The sequence below is a fragment of the Pelodiscus sinensis genome, chromosome 3 (assembly GCF_052426305.1).
Source record: "Pelodiscus sinensis isolate ZL-2025 chromosome 3, ASM5242630v1, whole genome shotgun sequence".
Lineage (NCBI taxonomy): Eukaryota > Metazoa > Chordata > Testudines > Trionychidae > Pelodiscus > Pelodiscus sinensis.
In genome coordinates, this window is record NC_143054.1 from 159,991,253 (window position 1) to 160,013,043 (window position 21,791).

Here is a 21,791-nt window from a genome sequence, read left to right on the forward strand (position 1 = left end):
GCTCTGCGACCTTTTTAAGGTTAAGTGCCAGCAGTCTGGATCCATTTTGGTTTAGGTAGAGCCCATCCTTTCTCTATAGGCTCTCCTTATCCCAAACGTTTCCCCAGTTCCTTATAAAGCTACCTCCTCCCTACACCATCATCTCATCCACACATTGAGACTCTGAAGCTCTGCCTGCCTACCTGGCCCTGCATGTGGAACTGGAAGCATTTCTGAGAATGCCACCATAGAGGTCCTGGATATCAGTCTCTTTCCTAGAGGCCTAAATATGGCCTCCAGGACGTCTCTGCTGCCCTTCCCTATGTCATTGGTACCTACATGTACCACGACCACCAGCTCCTCCCCAGCACTACACATAAGTTTATCTAGATGCCTCAAGAGATCCGTAACCTTCGCACCAGTCAGGCAAGTCTCCATATGGTTCTCTTGTTCATCGCAAACCCAGCTATCTACATTTCTAATGATCGAATCTCCATTACTAACAGCTGCCTTTTCCTACTGACTGGAGTTCCCTCCCCCAAAGAGGTAACCTCAGTGTGAGAGGATACCCCAACATCTAGAAGGAGGGTCCCAACTATGGGAAGGTTTCCCTCTGCTTCCGTTGACTGCTCTCCTTCCCTGAGCCTTTCATCCTCCTTAACAGTGCAGGGGCTGTCTGACCAGAGATGGGACAATTCTGCAGTGTCCTGGAAAGCCTCATCTACATACCTCTCTGCCTCCCTCAGTTCCTCCAGTTCAGTCACCCTGGCCTCCAAAGCCTGTACATGATCTCTGAGGGCCAGGAGCTTCTTGCACCGAATGCACACATGCACCACCTGTCCATAGGGCAGGTAATCATACATGCTACACTGAGTGCAATAAACAGGATAGCCCCCACTCTGCTGCTGGGCTTCTGCCTGCATTCTCTCCTACAGCTACCTACGTTATTGATAGGGTTTCTAGTTAAATCAGAAACCCTAACTTTTGATTAAAAGTTTTAAACTAAACTATAAAGAAAGATAAGTGTACCTTGGCCCCTTCCCAACTCCCTCTCAAAACTCCCTGTTTGCTGCCCCTAGTTGCTGACTCACTGCTTTATAAAGCCCTGGCCTTCCTGATAGCCCGGCCCCCTGACTAAGACTCAGCCAATTAACAGAGGCTTCTAGATTCAAACCTTTAGACACCCACAGCTTCCAACTGCCGGCCACAGCACACACTCCTTCAAGCAAACAAAACAAACAGACAAACACAAGCTCAGCACACAGCAAGTAACCCCCAAACACACACTACAGACAGATACTTTCCTCAAGGTTCCCATATTTGCTCCTCCTTTACCTGGAGAACTCCCTCTCAAAACTCCGTTTGCTGCCCCTGTTTGCGAATTGTCTTCATTGGCAACTGGTAATAAAAAACTATCTGTAATCATGCTGTCCACATGTCACTCATTTGCTAATTGCTGTGCTCAGAACCTGCTAGCAGCACAGAATGATTACATGGCTGCTGTACTTTTGGACTCTAGGGGACTTTAGAAAAGCATATCCAGCATTCTTTTCTTCATGTTGCAGCTGCTGAACCAGATTTCAGTGGCTAGGTGGGAGGGTAGCAAGTGTTGCTAAAACACACAGTAAAAGAAAAGCCAAAACCAGTTATCTGATTGAGAAAGCTCTCCTGCAAAGAAAGAGATTGAGATGAAATTTTGGTTGCTTATGTGTTTTTTTACCCCCAAAGCTGTACTTAACCTCTGCCAGGGGAAAGTATGTAAAAGTAGCCTGTTCTGCACTTTCATACTCAATACTGATCTACTTTGTAATAGGATAAGAATCTCAATGCATTTTACAACTATCACCAAGCATTGCAACACTTGACCGAAAGATAGGCATTGTCCTTATTTCTGAAATAAGGAAACAGACACAGAGTGGGAGCTGTGAGTTATCTGTGGGCACAGATCAAGTCAGTAGCAAAACTAGAAAAAGAACTCAGAAGTTTTGTTTGCTAGTCCTCTACTCTGACAAATCGGATGTACTTCTATTCAGAATTGCTGTGTTGCTAATGCAAGTTTTGTCAGGTAATTATTTTGGTCATGAAGTATAAAAGTTTGTTATTGGCATAGGTCTAGTTCAGGGGTCTCCAAACTACGGCCCGCGGGCCGGATGCGGCCCGCGAGGCCCTCTCATCCGGCCCGTGGAGACCTTTTGTCTGGCCCCGCCTTCCGCGTGCCGGTGTGACGAGGCGACCCCCGCCCGTCCCTGGGGCGCCGCCGAACGGGCCCTTCTTGCCGCGGGGAGGGGGGCCCTGTCAGGGGTGTGCGGCGTGTACTCACGCCGCGCCGGGGCAGGAGAAGCGGGCCGCTCCGCTGACAAGCGGCCGCGCGGCGGCAAACGGCGCAGGGGGCGGGGGTTAGCACGGGCGGCGTTCCCCCGCCCAGACTGACAGGGCAGCCGGCCAATCAGGGGGCAGGATGGGCGGTGGTGGTAACGCCCGCCCGGCGACGTGGGGGGGAACGTGAACCCCGGCGGGAACTTTAAAAAGGTGACCCCTTCCGCCCGGGGGGGGGGGGAAAGGAGTGAGCGGTGGCAAGCAGGAGGGGAGGACAGCGTGCAGAGGAAGGGGAGAGCGGGGGAAAAGCCCCCCCCCTCTCAGGAGTCCAGACCCGACGGCCACCCAGACGGCAGGACCAGCCCCGGCGGGAGGGGTGGGCGTCTGGATATACGACCGTCAGCCTGACGGACGAATCAAAGGTGACCGCCCCACGGTGGGGGGAGGTAGAGGGTCACACGAGGAGGGAAAGGAAGCAGCCCAGGGCAGAACTCGTTAGAGTTGGCGGGCTGACGAGTTACGGCAGGAGCCCCGTCAGCCGGACCGGAGCCAGCTGGTTCCGTGTCCTTAGGGCCCTGGGCTGGGGCCCGTGAGTGAGGGTGGGCCCGGGCCCCCCTTTCCCTCCCCTTCAGCACTGGAGGGAGTGCATGGTCAGAGTACCGGCCGCGCTGCGACAGAAGGCGCAATAGGCAACTGAAATTCCCCGTCGTGAAAGCGGCCCCTGAACTGCTGTTTGATAGTTAATGCGGCCCTCGGGCTGAAAAGTTTGGAGACCCCTGGTCTAGTTACATAAAAGCAAGTAGGATTTTCCCCTCACAGAATGAAATCAGATGCTTGAAACTGAAGGATTTTAAATCAAGAAAGTTTTGACAATGTTTAGCTGTGTGTGGATATTCAATTTGAATCAAAGAATTGTAGGACTGGAAGGGACCTAAAGAGGTGATCAAGTCCAAACCCCTGCCCTCATGGCAGAACCAAGCACCATCTAGACCATCCCTGACAGGTGATTATCTAACCTGCTCTTAAAAATTTCCAGTGATGGAGATTCCACAACCTCCTTTGGCAATTTAGTCCAGCTCTTATCCACCCTGACAGGAAGTTTTTCCTAATGTCCAATGTAAGTCACCTTGCTGCAATTTAAGCCTATTTCTTCTTGTCCTATCCTCAGAGGAAAAGGAAAATAATTCTACTTCTTCCTCTTTGCAACAGTCTTTCAGGTACTTGAAAGCTATCATCATATCCCCTCTCAGTCTTCTCTTATCCAGGCTAAACAAACACAGTTCTTTCAATGTTCCCTCATAGGTCATGTTTTCTAGACCTTTCATTATTTTTGTTGCTCTTCTCTGGACTTTTTCCAATTTGATCCTATCTTTTCTGGAACGTGGCTCTCAGAACTTGACACAATATTTCAATTGGGGCCTAATCAGCAATGGGTAGAGTGGAAGAATTTCTTCTTGTTTCCTACTAACAACACTCCTGCTAATACATCTCAGAATGATATTTGCTTGTTTTGCAACAGCTTTACGCTGTTAACTCATATTTAGCATGTGGTCCACTATGACCCTGGTACTTACTCCACAGTACTCCTTCTGAGGTAGTCCTTTCCCATTTTGTATGTGTGCGGTTGATTGTTTCTTCCTAAGTGGAGTATTTTGCATTTGTTCTTATTGAATTTCATACTGTTTACCTCAGATCATTTCCCTAGTTTGTCCAGACCATTTTAAATTATAATCCTATCCTCCAAAGCACTTGCAGCCCCTCCTATCTTAATATAATCTGCAAAATATGTGTACTCTCTATGCCATTATCTAAGTCATTGATGATTATAACTAAACTGTTCTCTGTTTACTATGTAGCCTCAATTTACTTATTCTTTTCTAGTTCTTTATATGCTTCAGATGTTACCTGTATTGTTATATTTTTCCCTTTTTTTCCCCTTTTATTCTTCTTTTGCTTCCGTTTGTTCATCTTCAAAGTTTCACAAGGTAAGGTTTTCTTATTCTTATCAACTTCCAGTGGGTAAAATCCTGCTCTAACTACTGTAGCAAATTTCCACTGAAGTCAATGAATGTTTACCTCAATTAAAGACCTTAGGATTTGGCTGAGCATGTTTTACTCATTTTCAGCCAAAAATCTGACCTTGTATGTGTGTACAGAAGGCTTCCAGTTATCTGAGTAGGAAATTTTTGCAGGCACAGCCTAGGGAAGAGTTCTCCCCTCTGTGTGTGTCTGTATGTGTGCGCGCGCGCGTGTGTGTGTGAGAGTGTTGGTTTTTTTAATGCTCCATCTGCACATAAAACTGCCTCGGTTTAAGTAAAGGTGTGATACTAAATTGGTGCAAATTTATGTGTGAATCCTAAGGTCTGTTAACACAGTGTGGGGATGATTCTAACTTGGGTTTTGTTTTTTTAAATCTGTATCTCTCTATTGCTTGTTGAAACAGTTCCTCAAAGATACAGGTTGGGATACTTTCCAGTAGTTTACATTGAGCATTTGTATTCACAGGGTTTGACAAACTGTGCTGTATAAAAAAAGAAAGAGTAGAAAGCTGTTTTAGGATTGAAATGTCCTTCTGAAATGCTGGCCATTTAAAAATTGCTTGAGATTCAAGAAGTGATATTGACCAGTCTAATTTCACTATCCAAGGTAAAGGGTGGGAAAAAAGGTGAAAACGAAATGGCATTTTAATTGTTTCATTTTAAACATCTTCATTGTTATTGGTCACACAGAGAAGGATAACTGTTGTTTTTTATATAGGTGAGTGCCACATTGATGTAATGATAATAACCATTGGCTCTGTTGGGAAAAGTCAGGTGGCCATATTGGTAAAAACATTGTGAGCACCTAGAAAAAGTAAAAAAAAAACCAAATGCCGCCCGTCATGGTCATATGGCATCATGACAAATAAGCAGAGGGAGGGTTTTCCAATAAGGTTTCTCTCTCCTGACCATTGTCATCTGGGGAGCAGTTGCAGGGAATAGAATTCTGACCTACACTGCAGCTGTACAGTCAATAAACCCAACACAAGTGACATGATTTCAATAAGCTGCAGTCCCCGCATGCCACTTGCTCTGTTTGCTGTCTAGTGTTTGTAGGCAGCACATCAGAGGTAAATTTTAAGGGGAGATTTGAAGGATGATTATATACATTCCAAAGGGAAGCCTGGGCTGGGCAGGATGGAGGTATTGCCAGATCCCCTTATCTTTCACTGGTCCCTCCCTCCATAGCACTCTGAGGCCAGCCATATGGGAGGGAGCTGCAGCCACTGCTCCCCAGTGTACTTAGCACAATGCCCTAATAGGCACCCTGAATGGACTGGCTCTGTGTCCTCCAAACCACACCTCCCAGCCCTCCCCAACACACCTGCCACAACACATACCCAAATTCCTCTCAAAACTGCACATCAGAAAGGGCAATGACCAGGCTACCCCCAAATGGGTTAGTCAGAAATGATGACCCCAAGCCCAAGCCCCCCTTAACGCATGCCATTGCACAGGGGGAACTAAGTGAAAGGAAATTCTCTGCCCTCCTTCTTAGCTGACCAGGGTGGCAGCAGGTCCTGTTAAACATGACCCATTGGCGATTCATTGTTTGCCATTCACCAAGGCTATGGACCATGAAACAACATTTTAATCATGTTCCCTTCCCACCTCCCCCCAACAGGCTACAAGGAGCAGGGGATCCCACAGCAGCTGTAATGGCTGGGACAAGGGTGTTCCAAGGAACATGGTGAGAGGTTATGTTTGCCACTGTGGGCACAAGGACCTTTCCATTTTCATTTTTCTTTTCTTTTTTTTTTAAACCAATGCGTGCGCCTGTTCAGCGGAGCGGAGGTGCAGAGCAGCAGATGGAGACCTTCACTGAGCCCTTTTAGAACCAGAGATGAGTCAAACACGACAGAGGTTAGGACTGGCACAGCCAACACATCGTGATGGGCAGCCACTCCCAAGGAGGGAGGAAAACTGGTAGAATGAGATGCTGCTAAGGAAGATGGCACTTGGGTCAGCGGTGAGAAGAGCGGGGAAGCTGCTTTCTCCATCCTCAGGGTGTGAGGCAGCTGGAGACATTTGGCCTCCTTGTAGTTCACCATGAAAGGAGCCCAGCTGTGAACAGCAAGATGAAGTAGATATTTATAGATATATGTACAGTATTTAAATGCAAAAGCTGAGTGGTACCTTGTTTCCTGAGAGCCCTTTTTGACTGCTTCTTGATAACAGGGGCTCAGCTCAGCTTTGTCTGCTGCCTGTGTTTATGATGCTCTCTCGAGCTCTGTCGTTGCAGATGCCCTGAGGTTTTGCTTGTGGCCATTCTAAATCATACTTTACTGGTGACCTAGGCTGTGAATATGCCCTGCCTGCTTTTCTACCTGTCGAAAGAAAAGATTGGACCTGCCATGAGCCAACAACAAACTGGTTCTTACAGAGGATTGGGATTCCGTGGCATGGCCTGTGCTTTGTGTGTGTATGGGGGGGGGGGGGGGGGGGGAAGGGAAGGTTAACATGCTGTCTAAAGCTTCTGGTGTAAACTGGTATTTACAGAGACTAAGATCACTCTCCCCCACCTGCCCATGAAAGAGACTTCAGTTAAATAGCACCATACTGGGAAAATTAATGTAGTGTGTGTTTTAATTAATGTACTGGGCTGCATGATTTAGTGGTCTTGGTCCTTTTTCTAGTGGACAAGTGCCCATATTTCAAAGACCACTTCAACAGATGGGGCTATCTGGACACCATGTTAGTAACCTTGGCTACAAGGTTAAGGACTTACTGAGGCATGGACAATTAACTACCCTTTCCAGCCTAAAGCGGTGGTCCCTTCAGGTCAGGGCTGAGCCATACTGGTATTGTGAAGCACAGCCTCTGTCTATTGTCTGCCTGAAGGCTAAAGGCAGGACTTCACTCTCCAGGCCCTTCAGAGTGAAATTGATGGGAAGACTGATGGCCTGATGTTCAGTGGTACTGTGGGTATTCAGCACTTCTGAATATCAGGCCCATGGAGCATTGTAAGTTTGCCAGTCACTTTCCTTCAATGAGAAGATGCCAAGAGGAGCCCACAAAGGAGCAAAATCCTACTGCCATTCCCACCCTTTGGGAACTATCTTTTCTGTGAACTAATTAAAAATCTGCGTAGCCTTAATTGAGATGCATCATAACAGAGACACATCCAAGTGCAAGTCTCCTCAGTCACTCCCTCTCCCTTTCTCTTATGCACACCTCTCTGTTTCATAAGTAAGAGAACCAGTGGGGGAGGGGCTAGGATAAGCTCCACATAGCTTTCTATCCAGATTTCCCTTGCCCTAACAGTCCGCTTTTGGACCATGCTAAGGTTTCCAGACACTCAGAGCAAACAGTTATGTTCAGTGAGAATGACCTTTAATCTAGTTGAAAGAGATAAAGAAAGAACAGAAGTAAAGTCTCTATGATGGACTACCAATGGCAGATATGGGCCTCCTCTATGATAGTCAGCACTAGCCTGAACACAAAAATGGCTGCTTCGCTGTGCAGACAGCCAAATCCTTTCAGATTTAAAAGTGGCAATGCTGAGAAAACCAAGAAATAACAGTTATGTAATTAGATACACCACAACTCAGCACCTCTCTCCAGACTAAGATGTGCCCTGCATCTGGATGTAAATAATTACCACAGGAGTCATAGATGGGAGAGTAACCCAATTTCAACACTATCATCACCACTAAGCAAGTAGCTCAGACCATCTCAGATGCTCTTCTCCCAGCTGTAACAGGACAGCTGGTCTTCATTTAAGGCTGTGCTCTCTCTTCTTCTGAAGCCAGGGTTTCATCCCTCACCCCACACATCACTCACATCTTCCTGTTTGGTCAGGATTTCACCTGTGCATTTCATTCATCTTTTGTCTAAATTTCAGAGACACTCCTCCAATATTCCCTCTAATCTTTTCCATTAATGTGCAGAATAAATTTTGTTGTGGCAAAATGTGCAAATGTGCAAATGTGCACTACCAGTAGAAACAAAAGCCTTTCTGTGGGTACACTGCTAATCAGCTAGGCAGCATTTAAATCTCTCCTAAGTGGCTGCACAGGCATCCAGTTTACAAGGAACACTGCTCCCCTCAGCCTTTGTTTGGCTAAACTAGCCAAACTCCTGAAGTCTCATCTCATAAGATAGGTTCTCCATTCCTCTTATCATCCTAGGAACCCTGCTCTATACTGTTCCAGCATGAGTTTATTTTTTGGAAGAGCAGAACTGCACACAGTATTCCAGATGAGGTCTCACCCGTGTAATGGTAATATCACATTTCTGTCTCTGTGAGCAATACCTCACCTCAATCTGGGCATTGAGACTGAGAACACAGTGAGGACATACCCAAAGACCAGGCATGGGAATATAGATCCACACTGAAGTCAAACTGCCCTAATGGGCAATGGGTTGAGGATCTGTCAGACATGGAAAGAAAGGAGAGTGAGTTCAAGAGCCCAGGTATCCTCACTGAAAGTTTCCAGGCCTCTTACATTTAAACTTGGGGGGTGCTAGCTGAAGTACTTTAACTGATCTCAGCTGCCTTGATATCCCACATGGAGACTGCAAGAGACTAGCTATGATGACCCAAATCCTCAATATAAACAACTGATTTTATGTTGTTATATGTTTATTAGGCCGCTGATGTACTTTAGGCACGCAAAGACACTACCTAATGGGTAAGCACCAAGCTAGGAAGATCTCTAACCAGCCAACATGCTTACACAGATGCAGGGTTACTTGTGAAAATGAAGAAGTTCAGCTGAAAATGAATCCCAATATGTGGGGGAGAGGCGCACAGCCTTTGATTAGTTTCTGAGGGTGGTGGACATCTGGTTCTTCAAGGACAACTGGCACAAATTTAGAAAAAGGAGCAGCACTGGGCACAGCTCACTGAGGGAGCATCTACACTGCACCTGTAGCTCAAAATAAATGACATGATTTGAACTACACAAATTGTGTTACTTATTTCGAGTCAATCTCAAAATAGCCTATGTTGAAATTTGGCACTGTCTACACAGTATTTATTTCAGAATAAATTGCTATTCTGAAACATCCCTTACACCTCGTGGAATAAGGTTCATAGGCACATCAGAAAAGTGAACCCATTATATTTCAAAATAATGGGTGTGCTCAAAAGACGTGGAATAGCTATTTGGCGATACCTCCAGTACCCGAAATAGCGCTGCAGTGTAGACGTAGCCTCAGGGAAAGATCAAACAGCCCTGGGTTTGCAGCTCAATCAGATCAGCTTTCCTTTCCATGGCAGAGCTGCCTGAGCTAGCCTTTCATGCACAATAGCGCTGTCTGCCTCCAGCTCTCAGACCACTTTATGAATGTAGGCATCAGTGTCTCCATTTTATCAATGAGAAACTGAGGCACAAGGAAGTGAAATGACTTGATGAAGATCATGCAGCAAACCCATGACCTTGGCCTGATGCCCTTTGCATTGGACTCCACTGCTAAGTTAAAGACCTAGGCTACGTCTACATTGGCATCCCTTTCCGGAAAAGGGATGCTAATGAGACGAGTCGGAATTGCAAATCCGCGGGGGATTTAAATATCCCCCACGGCATTTGCATTTACATGGCTGCCGCTTTTTTCTGGCTTGGGGATAAGCCGGAGAAAAGCACCAGTCTAGACGTGATTCTCCAGAAAATAAGCCCTTTTCCGGAGGATTTCTTATTCTTATTCTTGAAAGTAGGAATAAGAAATCCTCTGGAAAAGGGCTTATTTTCCGGAGAATCGCATCTAGACTGGCGCTTTTCTCCGACTTATCCCCAAGCCGGAAAAAAGTGGCAGCCATGTAAATGCAAATGCCGCGGGGGATATTTAAATCCCCCGCGGATTTGCAATTCCGAAGTGTCTAATCTGCATCCCTTTTCCGGAAAAGGGGTGCAGTGTAGCCACAGCCCTAGCATTCTGCACCCATTATAAAAAGAGAAATAAATGCCCCTTAAATGTGGCTGCTGTGCATGGCTAGAACTCGCCTTTCAGCTCTGCACTGCAGAGAAGAGATCTGCAAAGTGGGGCAGAGAGGAAAATTTCGCCCTTTAAAATTATGGATGAAAGTACATTTAAAGAACAAAACACCAACTCTGGAGACTTTTTTTTTTTTCTAAATCACACAAAGCAGACAGCAGCAAAGTGGGTTTGTTTGAGTGATAGGTGCCAGTTTTTGCTTTTCCTTAATACAGGACTGGGAATGATGAACAAAGAAAACTGCTATCATTGTCATTACCCAACATGCAGAGGCAGAGATGGTTACTTCACTTTGTCCCTTAGAAAGTTCCACAACAGCCTCATGTTAAAAAAAAAAAAAACAGGGCCTGGTTTATCAATAGTGAATGACATGGGGAATACTCCCCAAGCATTGTATGAATCACCTGGATTAAAGCCAAGTGACAGGATCATCAGGATTACTATTACTACAGTAATTACCCTCAGCAATCCCCCTCTGAATTTAAATCTTTTTTGTAATTGACCCCATAGAATACAATACTGCATGGCTGTTCATTATTCACTGATCGTACTAGGCTATAATAGTAGCTTGCACTTCTTAGCTCCCTCAGGCTCAAAGAACGCTACAAGTATGGAGGAATTAAGCTTCAAAACACCTTGCAGCATGTAGGGCTTGTCTTCACACACACGTATACAGTAGTAAGTTGCACCAATGCAGCTGTACAGCTGTAATATTTGAGTGAAAACTTTACTACCCTCACATAGTTAATCTGCCTCCCCAAGAGGCGGTAGCTAAGTCAGCAGGAAAAGCTCTCCCCTTGACATAGAGCTGTCTCTACAGGAGGTGTTAGAGAAGTATACTTATGTTGCTCAGGAGGAGTGTTGATTTTTCACCTCTCTGGGCAGCGTATTATACAGATACAAGTCTGGCTTTAGCCCTCACTTACTCTCCCCACAGACAACGATATCCCTTTTACAGCTGGGGAAACAGAGGCACAGACCTCACTATGGTAAAAAGGTGAGTTGGTTGTACAGCCATGAACAGAACTCCATCATCATATGCTCTGGCCACTGGGCATCACTCTCCATCTGGGTACATAGTTCATTGCAACTAGTGGCTGACCCAAATCAAAGGGCTCAGTGATTCGACTGAGGTGAGGGCGGTAATGTAGACCCTCTAGTTTTCAGTAGTTTCAGCAGCTCAGAGATGAGGCAGTAGCACAAACCCTCCAGATGCTGCTCTTACCTTTGAGTCTGAACATTCAGATACTGTCAGTGTTGTAAATAGACCAGTGCTGCCACAGGACACTAAAATACCCACAGACATGTCTCCTGTGACTTCAGGTACCAGACTCTATATCCAGCCAACACATGCCTCTGGCACAGCAGTTGGGTCCGACATGCCGGAGTTCAGGATGCCTCAGAAAATCTCTTGATACCAAAAGGTGATAAAGGATTTAGCAGCTTGTCTGCATTGCTGAGATTTTGCCAGTCTCTTTTTTGTCTAATGTTCGGTGTTTTCCATCTGCGCTTTCTAGCAAGAGCAGGAAAATGGGATTAATCAGGGGATAGTTGCTATGGAAATGTTGAACTCTGAGGGGCTGCTTTGTATCTTTTGAGACTGCAGCGTTTTAATTAGTCCTGTGTCTTGGCTGCTTTTATTGTGTTAGTGATATTGGCATAGACAGCATCATGCATTGCATAAACAGGCTATGGGACGTATCATTTACATGCAAGTTCTGGTGTTTTGTTAAAAATGGAGCTATTTTATCAGACTGACTGAGGCACGGAAGTAGCCAGCCTGCCATTTAAGAAATTCTGAAATATGTAAGCTGAAGCAATACTAAGTCCTGTGTGTGACACACGAAAGGCAATATTTTTGCCTGGCACATTAGATTTGCTTAATCAGTTTTAATTAGATCATTCCAGCTGATGCTGTTTATTATTGATGCCGCTTATTGGCTAGTGATTTTCAACAGTGACTGAAGAACAAGCTTAGAATTGGATTTTCCTCAAAGTACCACCATTCAAATGAATAATCACCTTATTCCTATCTAATTGCTCTGACTAAAGAATGAGTCTTGTTTCGGTGGCTAGGACTGGAGTGAGCACACTCTGGGTGTGTCTACACTGCACCTTTAGCTCGAAATAGGCTATGCAATTTGAGCTACACAAATTGTGTAGCTTATTTCAAGTTCATTTTGAAATAGAGCACTATTCCAAAACATCCCTTAATCCTCATGGAACGAGGTTTGCAGGGATGTCAGAATAGCATGTCCCTTATTTCGAAAGCTATTTCAAGATGCGGCATAGCTATTTTGGGATACCAGAAGTATCCAGAAATAGCATCACTGTCTAGACGCACCCTCTGAGTTCTGTCACTGATTAATTGGCCTTGGGAAAATTGCTTCACTCTTCGGTCTCATTGCCTCCCTCATCTGTATAGTGAGGGTAAGGCCTCATCAAGCTCTTATGAACATTGATGAGGGAGGACCAGATCATGCTCTTAGTTATACAGCTCCAATTCCCATTGCACCATTAGCCATCCAGATCTGAACTTTCCCAAAGTTGAGAGCTGATGTTTTAGTCTAGGCCACAGTATAGAGCAGAGCCAGCCATAAGGTTTGGGTTTGGATCCATATGTCCCAATGTTTCTGCTCATTACCATCTTCCTTCCCAATAAACAATACACTAAGATGTATCAATCTGACAAAGCAGCTGCAACAAATTCTTCCGTAAATCTAGAAGCAGGAGGTAGGATCTGAATGATCCCTAATGGCCTTCCTCTCCTGTCCTGCAATTGCTTCTCACATTACTTTCAGTGCCCCCTGCGAGACGCACTGGAGGTCCATCTTCTAGCATTCGATTTATGGGTCTGACCTGTAAATTGAACACGGAGGACAGCCCCCACTAGCGTCTGGTACTCCTCCTCTTGTGAGGAGTAACAAGCCAACGGGAACATTAGCTCCCATTGACCTGCTGCAGTGTGGACTCCACCAAGGCTTGGCTTAAGGCAGGGGTGAGGAACCCTTTTTGGGCAGGGGGCTGCTGACCCACACAAAAAATTACAGTTGGGGGCTGCACAAAAGTGAAAAGCAAAAACAGACAAACAACCCTCTTCACTGAGCTGGTACGTGGCCCCTGACACGGAGAAGCAGAAGGACATTCCACACATACCTCTCACACCAGAGACTGCCCCTCACCTGCCAGAGCCTGGGGGCCCCAGTCTAGTTTCTGGGGCAGGGCCAAAAATGAGGGGTTCAGTATGTGAGGGGGTCTGCCTGGAAGCAGGCTTGGGTTGTGGGGGCTGGGCAGGAGCAGGCTGGGGGTGCGGGGTCAGGGCAGGGGGTGGGGGCAGAGGGTGCTTTCCCTCTGCCAGGCAGAGTCTGTTGGTCAGATCTAGACCCTGACTCCAGACTGTGAGGCTTGGGGCTCCTCCTGCCCCCTACAGCTTAGAGCTGGTGCTGCTGCTCTAGCCCCGCAGGAGGAGAACTGAGGGGCTGCAGGGCTGGAGCACCAGGACCAGCTCCCTGATGCCTCGGGTGGGGGAGGGGGAGAAAGAGCACTGAGTCTCAGGGGGCTGGATCTAGGCAAGCCAGAGGCCAAAGCTGATCCCCGGGCCTTAGGTACCCCACATCTGGCTTAAGGTAAGCCAACTTCAGCTACACATTTTATGTAGCTGGAGTTACATATCTTAAACCAACTTTCCTGATCTCGTGTAGACCAGGTCTAAGAGTCTGAGCAAGGAGCTGAGCACAGTAGAATCAACCCTATTGTATGTAGTTCATTGGAAAGAGCAGAGAACCACTGCCTTTTTATGGAAGGCACCCAAAATCCTCTCTTCGGCCAAGAGGATACCATTTTTTTAAATGTTTGGTGAGCTCCAAACAGAGAATTTTAAGCACTTACAGAAGGGAAGCTCATGTCAACTAATAAATTAAAACTAAATATTGGTTCTGGATTCTGTCCCCGAAATGAAAAAAGAGTCATACAGGTAACATTCCTGTAGAAGTGTGGAGTTGGAAGGTGGTGTTTTCCCCTCTATGTAAGAGGGTGGTTTTTATTGTTGTTTGGTGAGGGATGGATTCATAACCAGGAGCGTTTATACCTCCTCCTAGAAAAATCACACCAGAGGAAGGCTGCCTCCTTCAATATGCCAGCAAGCAATGTGGGTTTGATCATTTGCTTGTTGACCATGGGAGTTATACAAATGCTTCCTGTAACTAACTCCTGCCACACCATGTTACTCAGATTACCTGCTAAATGCTCAGCTCTTGGGAGAAAACAAAAACTAGGAAACAGGAACCTCAGTCACATTTTTAATGCTTCCACCAAAACGGTCAGTCAAATCTCTCCCAATTTTCACAGTCTCAGTAAAGAAATCTCCAAAAGCCTCTGACTTCGTTTGCTGTTTAGCTCTATATTGTTTAGCAGTTTATCTGATCTGCTTTTCCAATGTGCACAGCACAGGGTATATATAGATGTTTTCCCCTTTATATATATGAATGTGTTTGAGGTGAAAAGCTTTATAAGGGGGACAGCACTTGTCTCTTCTGCATTTCCATTGTCTTGAAGGCATGAGACCACACCAAAATGTTGCCTGTTGGCATTTCTCAAAATAAAAACAAAGGGCTTATTGCAGTTATTCTTTGGTACCTGTCACTCTAGTTTCTTTTTGCCTCTCCCAATGGTGCTGTCCAGTAGAGGTCAGAGCACCACAGTTGCCCACCTCCCACTGAGCGGTGAGTGCTTGGACCAGACATGGATATTCCACACCCCCATCTCATAAAGTGCTCTCACATCTGAAGGAGAGGTGGCACACACTGGCTGATACAACAGAGTTCTTGATCTAGACATCTGGCAAATTGATCCATTTGCCTGAAAAGGCTGAGACTCGCTGTTCAAGCACACTGGGTAATGAGATCAGTGGTTAGTAGAGTAGGAGCCCTCTGATGGTTCTGCAGCCTTTGCTTTCTTTTAAAAAAATGCATGTGCCATAAGTTTGTGAAAGGTAACACACAACTGATTAAAAATCCTTTAGGTGCTGGTGTAAATTCCCCCGTGCTCATCTCTCTCAGCTGTATGCAGCATGCAAGTTCTTTCGGGAGAACTTCTGTTTTAAGGCACTACACAGATCACACCGATTTGAGCTGGGGAACCACAAACCAGTCCAAAAATCTAGGTTTTAACCCCATTTTATTCCATATGTATTGTGGGTATTGCAGCTGCACAGCAAAGTGCACCGTACCATTCCATTGTAGTTATACAGACTATCACAGCAAACAACAGTGAGGGAAGAAGTCAAGGACCTCCTGTGCCATAAACATAGGCCTTTCCGCTTGGAGCCAAAAGAACATCTGTTTGGTGTACAGCAGCAATTAAAGCTTAGAGACACTTAGAATCCAGCCTCAACCATAAGATCTCAAGAGGTGCAACAGTCCATCCTGGAAAAAGCAGTGCTCTTTTGCTAATTCACCCTCTGTCCCCAGCCAGTGTGTGACAATTCCAGTAATACTGTACATCCAACTTTCCTTCATGTTCAGGCAGACACCATACCTGCAAGTCACTATCCAAATTAGGACTATAGTATGCATTATCTTCCCTCATGTACTACTGATCTGATGTGAAATTAGATTAAATTTAAGTCAGTTTTAAATTATTTCTAATGACCTCCACTGTACACCTAGAACCCATACCTTTTCCTCTTAATCTTCTGTATTTATTGCTAGGGCTCAGATAGGATTAACTGATTGGTTTTCTAGTGCATCAGTGAACAAGCCAAAAAAACCTTGTTTCCTTTCCATGATGAAAGAGTAAAATGGAGGGAGGGGAATATACAGCGAACACAAATAACGGTTAGGAAAGTCTCCATACATGTGGAAATTGTGCTTTAATTTACAATGATAAATCCAGAGTAATTCACTGAATCATCTTCTGTCTGCTACAAGGCTTGTTGACTTAATCAGGAATAGCATGCTTGCAACTTGGTCCCTTGATGCAGTGGGGTTATTCTGGGATTACATGAATATCATCAGAACATGGCCTATAGCCAGTCTCCTTGAAGGCTAGCAAGAAGGTCCTGAAGTGACCTCCTTCAGCAAATATTTACACAAGAGTTGCTGCTCTGTATGGAATAGGGTAAAATTCTTTGCTATCAAACAAAAAATTGGATGATGCCCAAGTAGTATCAAGGAATATTTTTTTCCCCCCATCAGCTATATATTTTTTTCCATCCCCAAAGGCAATGGCTGTGTATGTCTGGTTTCCCTTCCTATCCTTACAGGGAAGCTAATGGTTAGTCTTGATTTTAATTCATATGCTCTGTATTTGTTTATATACATACATACACCCACTCATACACCCACTCATCCACCCACCCACACAAAGGGCTCGACAATCTATTGAATCTACTTGCCCATGGTGAGTAGATTTCAGCCCGGCGCCCCGTTTACTGGCAGCGTGCACATGCGGCTCTTGCGCATGTGCAGTGCGGGGCTTACAAGCGGCTTTTGCCGCGGTTCGTCAAGCAGTGTGTGTGTGTGTGTAGAGAAAGAGAGAGAGAGAGAGAGAGAGAGAGAGAGAAACTGTTTGAAAAAAAAATGTGCGCTGACTATTTATATCACAAAGTATGTTACTGTGACTTGCTGTGTTTGGATACTGTGTATTTTTTTTAGTTAAATATATTCACTTTCTGTATAGTTTGAATGAAGCAGAAGGGATTCTCTCTATACAGCCATGAGATGCTGTATTCTTATTAGGTTGAAGTTAACATGTGCCCCTTTCTTGCTACCCACCAGTTGTAGACCTGGTAGTGATAGGGTTGCCAGGTGTCCCATATTGACCTGGACAGTCCGGTATTTTTGCCTCTTTTCCGGTAAAAAAATTCAGAAAAGATGGGACACCTAAAGTGTCCAGTGTTTTGATTTTTTCCTGGCCAGGAGGCAAAAATACCAGACTGTCCAGGTCAATACTGGACACCTCGCAACCCTACACACACTCAGCAACCAGGGCCAGCTGCCCTTTCCCCCCCGCACCCCGACTTACCTGGTTCTGCAGGGGAGCTGTCTGGCTGCCTGCGGAAGCCTGTTAGAAGGGGCAGAGCCCAGCCTGTTCTTAAAGGGGCCATGCTGGGTTTTTTTAAGGTTTTTTTTTTTTTTTTGCTTAATAACTCTCAAGTATTTTTGGTTAAACCATCTGACAACCCTAGGTAGTGATGAGTAAACTTAGACACACACCCATAATGTCTAAATGGAGACTGGGAACATGGCTCAGCTTTCTCAAGCATTAATGAACCCATCTAACATAACCTGAGTCCACAGCCTAGAAATCAAGGATTGAACAAGACACATTAGCTTACCTGGTTCATTCCCCTTCTAAAGCAGACTCATTCCCTGTCTTGCTTTCCTTATTATTTATCCAGCTTTGAAATAACTCTAGCAATGGGGCTCCCAACACTTTATCTAGGAAACCAGTCCACAGTCTAACTGAGCCATCTCCGCTGTAGGAAGATTTTCCTACTAGCCAACCCAAGTGTTCCATTGCTCAGAAAACTACAAATAGACATGGGCAGGGGGCTGTTTGAATATGGGGACTATCACAGTTTGATGAAGCTGTGTACGGTGAATTTTCAGCTATCAGGGGCTGTCCATAATGACCCCTTATAAAAGGTTCCTGTCCACAGTAATGTCCATATTAACATACAGTGTTTATTAGACATGTTTCAGAGAGGCAGCAAGGAATTAATCTTCCAGTGGTAGCTACATAGATTGACATGGACCTTTCAGACATAATTCACCTTTTGCTGTGTGAAACTGAATTTCATGGTCACAGACAAAGATCAAGGCAGCCAGACAGCGGTGGCCACTGGTAGGACCCCCAGCTCTGGAGGCAATGCTGCTGCAGCCAGCAGCAGCACAGAAGACAGACTAGCCAGGTGTATGGTGTATTGCCACCCTTATTTCTGCACTACTGCTAGAGGTACTGCTGCCTTCAAAGCTGGGTGTTCACCCAGCAGCCGCTGCTCTCCAACCACCCAGCTCTGAAGGCAAAAAAATCTCGAGAACTGCTAAATTAGATGAAATGTGTTCACACTGTTTCACATGTAATTTTGGGAATGAAAAAAAATTCAACCTTGGAAGGCTCTACAGAACAGCTGATCTTTCTGTACATCATGAAGATGGCATTTCCTATAGGGTGTCTCTTATCTGCTCCATGTGGCTAATTTAATACAATGCCATGAGAAAACATCATTTGTAGATCATCTTTCCTTCCTGCTGCCCTGTTATTGCAGAGTTAATGTTTTAAAACAAAAGGATAAAGACTTGTTTTACCTGTTTTGTTTTTGTATTTGTAATAAAAAAATTCTTTCAAACATTCCAATAAAACAAGATAGCAGAAATTCCTGTAGTGCCTATCCATAACTGGGGAATTGAGTTTCAAGAGATTAAGGGTTAAAAAACATTAATAATAACCAGTTAACAGGACACAGAACACACAGCACTTGGTTCGCCAGGGTTCTGTTGTTATAATTGTTTAACTTAGCAACTACTTAGCAATTTCTTGGTTGGCTAAAAAATAAAAAGAAATAATAAAAATATATAAATAAGTACAAAACCCATGGCATAAGTGGTATACATTTTGGACTTGGACATACATTGCCCAAGTGGCACAAAAATTATAATTTGATTAAGCTACTCAGTATTGCAAAAGTTGATTCTAGTGCTTATTCTGAAGAAATTATCTTTATTAGGATTGAATTTGTAGGGAAATTCCTTCTGTGCAAATCCATACATTTAACAACATTTTAATAACACATCTGCAATATCTCTCAGAATCGGCAAGAAAACACGCTTTCTCTCTCACAGCACATGCTCTATATAGCCAACAAGAGTGCCATCTGTAATTGTTAATTCAGGATGCAAAGACTGTATGGTACAACAGTGGTATGGTACAACTGTATGGTACAACTATGGGTCACACTGTTGAACGTCAGGCACTGGGTCTCATTGTTGCAGGATGATCAGGTGACCAATGGGGGTGCTCAGGAAGGCTGCCTCTCCTGGCACCCCAGACTGTGCCGCACTCCAGAAGTAGCTGGCAAAAGGCCCTGATTTGGGGGGCAGGGTAGAGCGCATGAAGCTCCACACACTGCCCCTGTCCTGAGCATTAGCTCCACACTCCCATTGGCTAGGAACCTGCCGCTGGCTGCTTCTGGGGCACAGCATGGTTTATGGTGCCAGGGAGCTTGCCTTAGCACCCCTGCTGCACTGCTGACTGAGAACCACTCAAGGTAACACCCTCCTGCCCCAGCCGTGGCCCTCCCTCAAAGCCAGAGCCCCCTCCTACACCTCAAAGCTCTCACCCTCAGCCCCACCCTAAAGCCCACACTCCAGTCAATTTACATTGGGCCACAGGCATCAACAATTTTCTTCAGCTGGGTCATGAAAAAAAAAAAAAAAAAAGTTTGAAAACCACAGTGGTAGAACATAGAACTGTTCTTTACTCCTTGTGGCAGTACCAAAACATTAGGGCTGCGTCTAGACTGGCATGATTTTGCGGAAATACTTTTAACAGAAAAGTTTTTCCGGTAAAAATATTTCTGCAAAAGAGCGTCTAGATTGGCACAGATGCTTTTGCGCAAAAAGTGCTTTTGCGCAAAAGCATCCGTGCCCAGTATAGACGCACTTTTGCGCCAGAAAGCTCCAATGGCCATTTTAGCCATCAGGCTTTCTTGCGCAAAAAATTAAGGTGCCTGTCTACACTGGCCCTCTTGCGCAAGAGGGCTTATCCCTGAGCGGGAGCGTCAAAGTATTTGCACAAGAAGCACTGAATTCTTACATTAGAATGTCAGTTCTCTTGCGCAAATTCAAGCGGCCAGTGTAGACAGCTGGCAAGTTTTTTGGGCAAAAGCAGTTGCTTTTGCACAAAATCTTGCCAGTCTAGACGCACCCTACAAGTTTTACAGACAAATCAACACAGATATACTGCTGCTCCAAAACTCTGAAGTGATGAGCTATGGCAGAGGCTGGGGACAGATCTTGCAACTTTCAGGAGTTCAATGGGTTTGAGCATATGAGTAAAGACTCCTTGCAGAGTCAAGGTTGCATGGTCTAATCTTTGGCTACTGGTAAGTGGGGCATTGAGAAACCTAAGACTAAAGTAAGGGAAAGAAGGGGAGAACCCAGATGAAGGGAGAGGTGGACTCACCTTGTGCTAGAGCAGAGAAGCTGAGGGATGGTCGTCACTGACAAAACTGTGTGTGATTTCACATATCAAACCTGAGGTGCAGGCCTCAATTTATTTGTAAACTACAGAACAATAATCAGGAATAACCCCTCGCCCTCTAAGCAGCCCTCTAGCAGCCAACCCCTCCTGCACCCATGTGGAATCATGGAGGAACCATCAGCAGTGTCAGGCATTGCCCCCCCCAAACATCCTCCATGGGGAGGAAACAGGGAGAAATCTGGATGCCCTCCAATGCATTGCCTCTGCGAGTGCCCCTGCCCAAACTCTGTTCATGTGCAGTGCTCCCATTACTCACTTCTCCAGGCGATCCCCTGCCCACTGGCAGCGTACACGGCACTCCCCTGACCAGACCAAGGCTCCCTGGGTGGTCACCCACTTTACCCCCCAGGATAGCCCTACGGGGTATAGCCAGAGACAGGTTAGGAGCGACTCAGACGTGTGGCCCATCTATTGCCCTAGAACCTAGGTACTAAGTGCCAAGTGTTAAAAAGGTATTTAGGCCCCTAAGGATGCAGATAGATACTAGCTGGATTTTCAAAAGCACTTGGCATCTTCAGGAGCTAATTTCCTTTAAAAATCTGGCCCCAAGTTCCTGCCAGGCTTTCTATTTATATTATCCCAACATGTTAGTGTGCTTAATACAAAATAAAAACACAAAAAATTATCTACAGAATTTTGTTTTCATTCCTATGTGCTTGAAAATGATTTGACTGTTTCTCATAAAACTTTCTGGCTGACAAGTGTGTCAAAATTCAGGCCCAAAAGGTGAAACTTTGAGAAACTTAGAAGCCACAAAGTGACTCTATAATGGAAACACTTAAGCAACTTTAAACAAAGGCCTTGCTCAGAGTGCCCACTTATTACACAGCTACATGTACACACACAAATGCCTGGGTGCCATTTTTTTGCAGGCTCTGCATTGGTAACGTTTTTTTTTTTTTTAACAAGAATGTTTCAGTACCTTTATCTTTTCCTTCCCTGCCTTTATATGTAACAAGCACTAGTGTGACATTAGGGTAGGGGAAGGAGTTTATAGCAGTTTTCTCTCAGCCTTTGGGGGGGGGGGAGGTCCCTGATGTGGGTTCTTTAAAACAAACCTCACCCCAATTTCTTTAAAAGTGCCTCAGCGTGAGCTCACCTGGAGCTTCTCCTCCACTGACCTGTTAACGTTCTCAGGCAAAACCAACCTGGCTGATGAGACATGTGCATACTTTTGGAGTGGTTGATTGGACACTCAGCCCAAAGAGTGTGGAACTGCCATTGGGACCCACATCTTCTGCAGGGAGAGTACTGGAC

The 21,791-nt window shown here is 45.3% G+C and overlaps 1 protein-coding gene across 3 annotated transcripts in view; it reads left to right on the top strand.

Moving 5' to 3' along the window:
* The window catches only part of STUM (stum, mechanosensory transduction mediator homolog), a 106,484-nt gene that overhangs the window by 80,386 nt on the left and 4,307 nt on the right, over nt 1–21,791 (top strand). Inside the window, exon 3 of one of the 3 annotated variants that reach the window (XM_089777472.1) lies at nt 2,144–2,160. In XM_089777472.1, coding sequence (XP_089633598.1) covers nt 2,144–2,160 — 17 coding nt within the window. Of the gene's footprint in view, nt 1–2,143; nt 2,161–5,958; nt 9,904–21,791 lie in introns of those variants that run through there. The other 2 variants (XM_075925309.2, XM_075925308.2) reach the window with 2 other exon arrangements.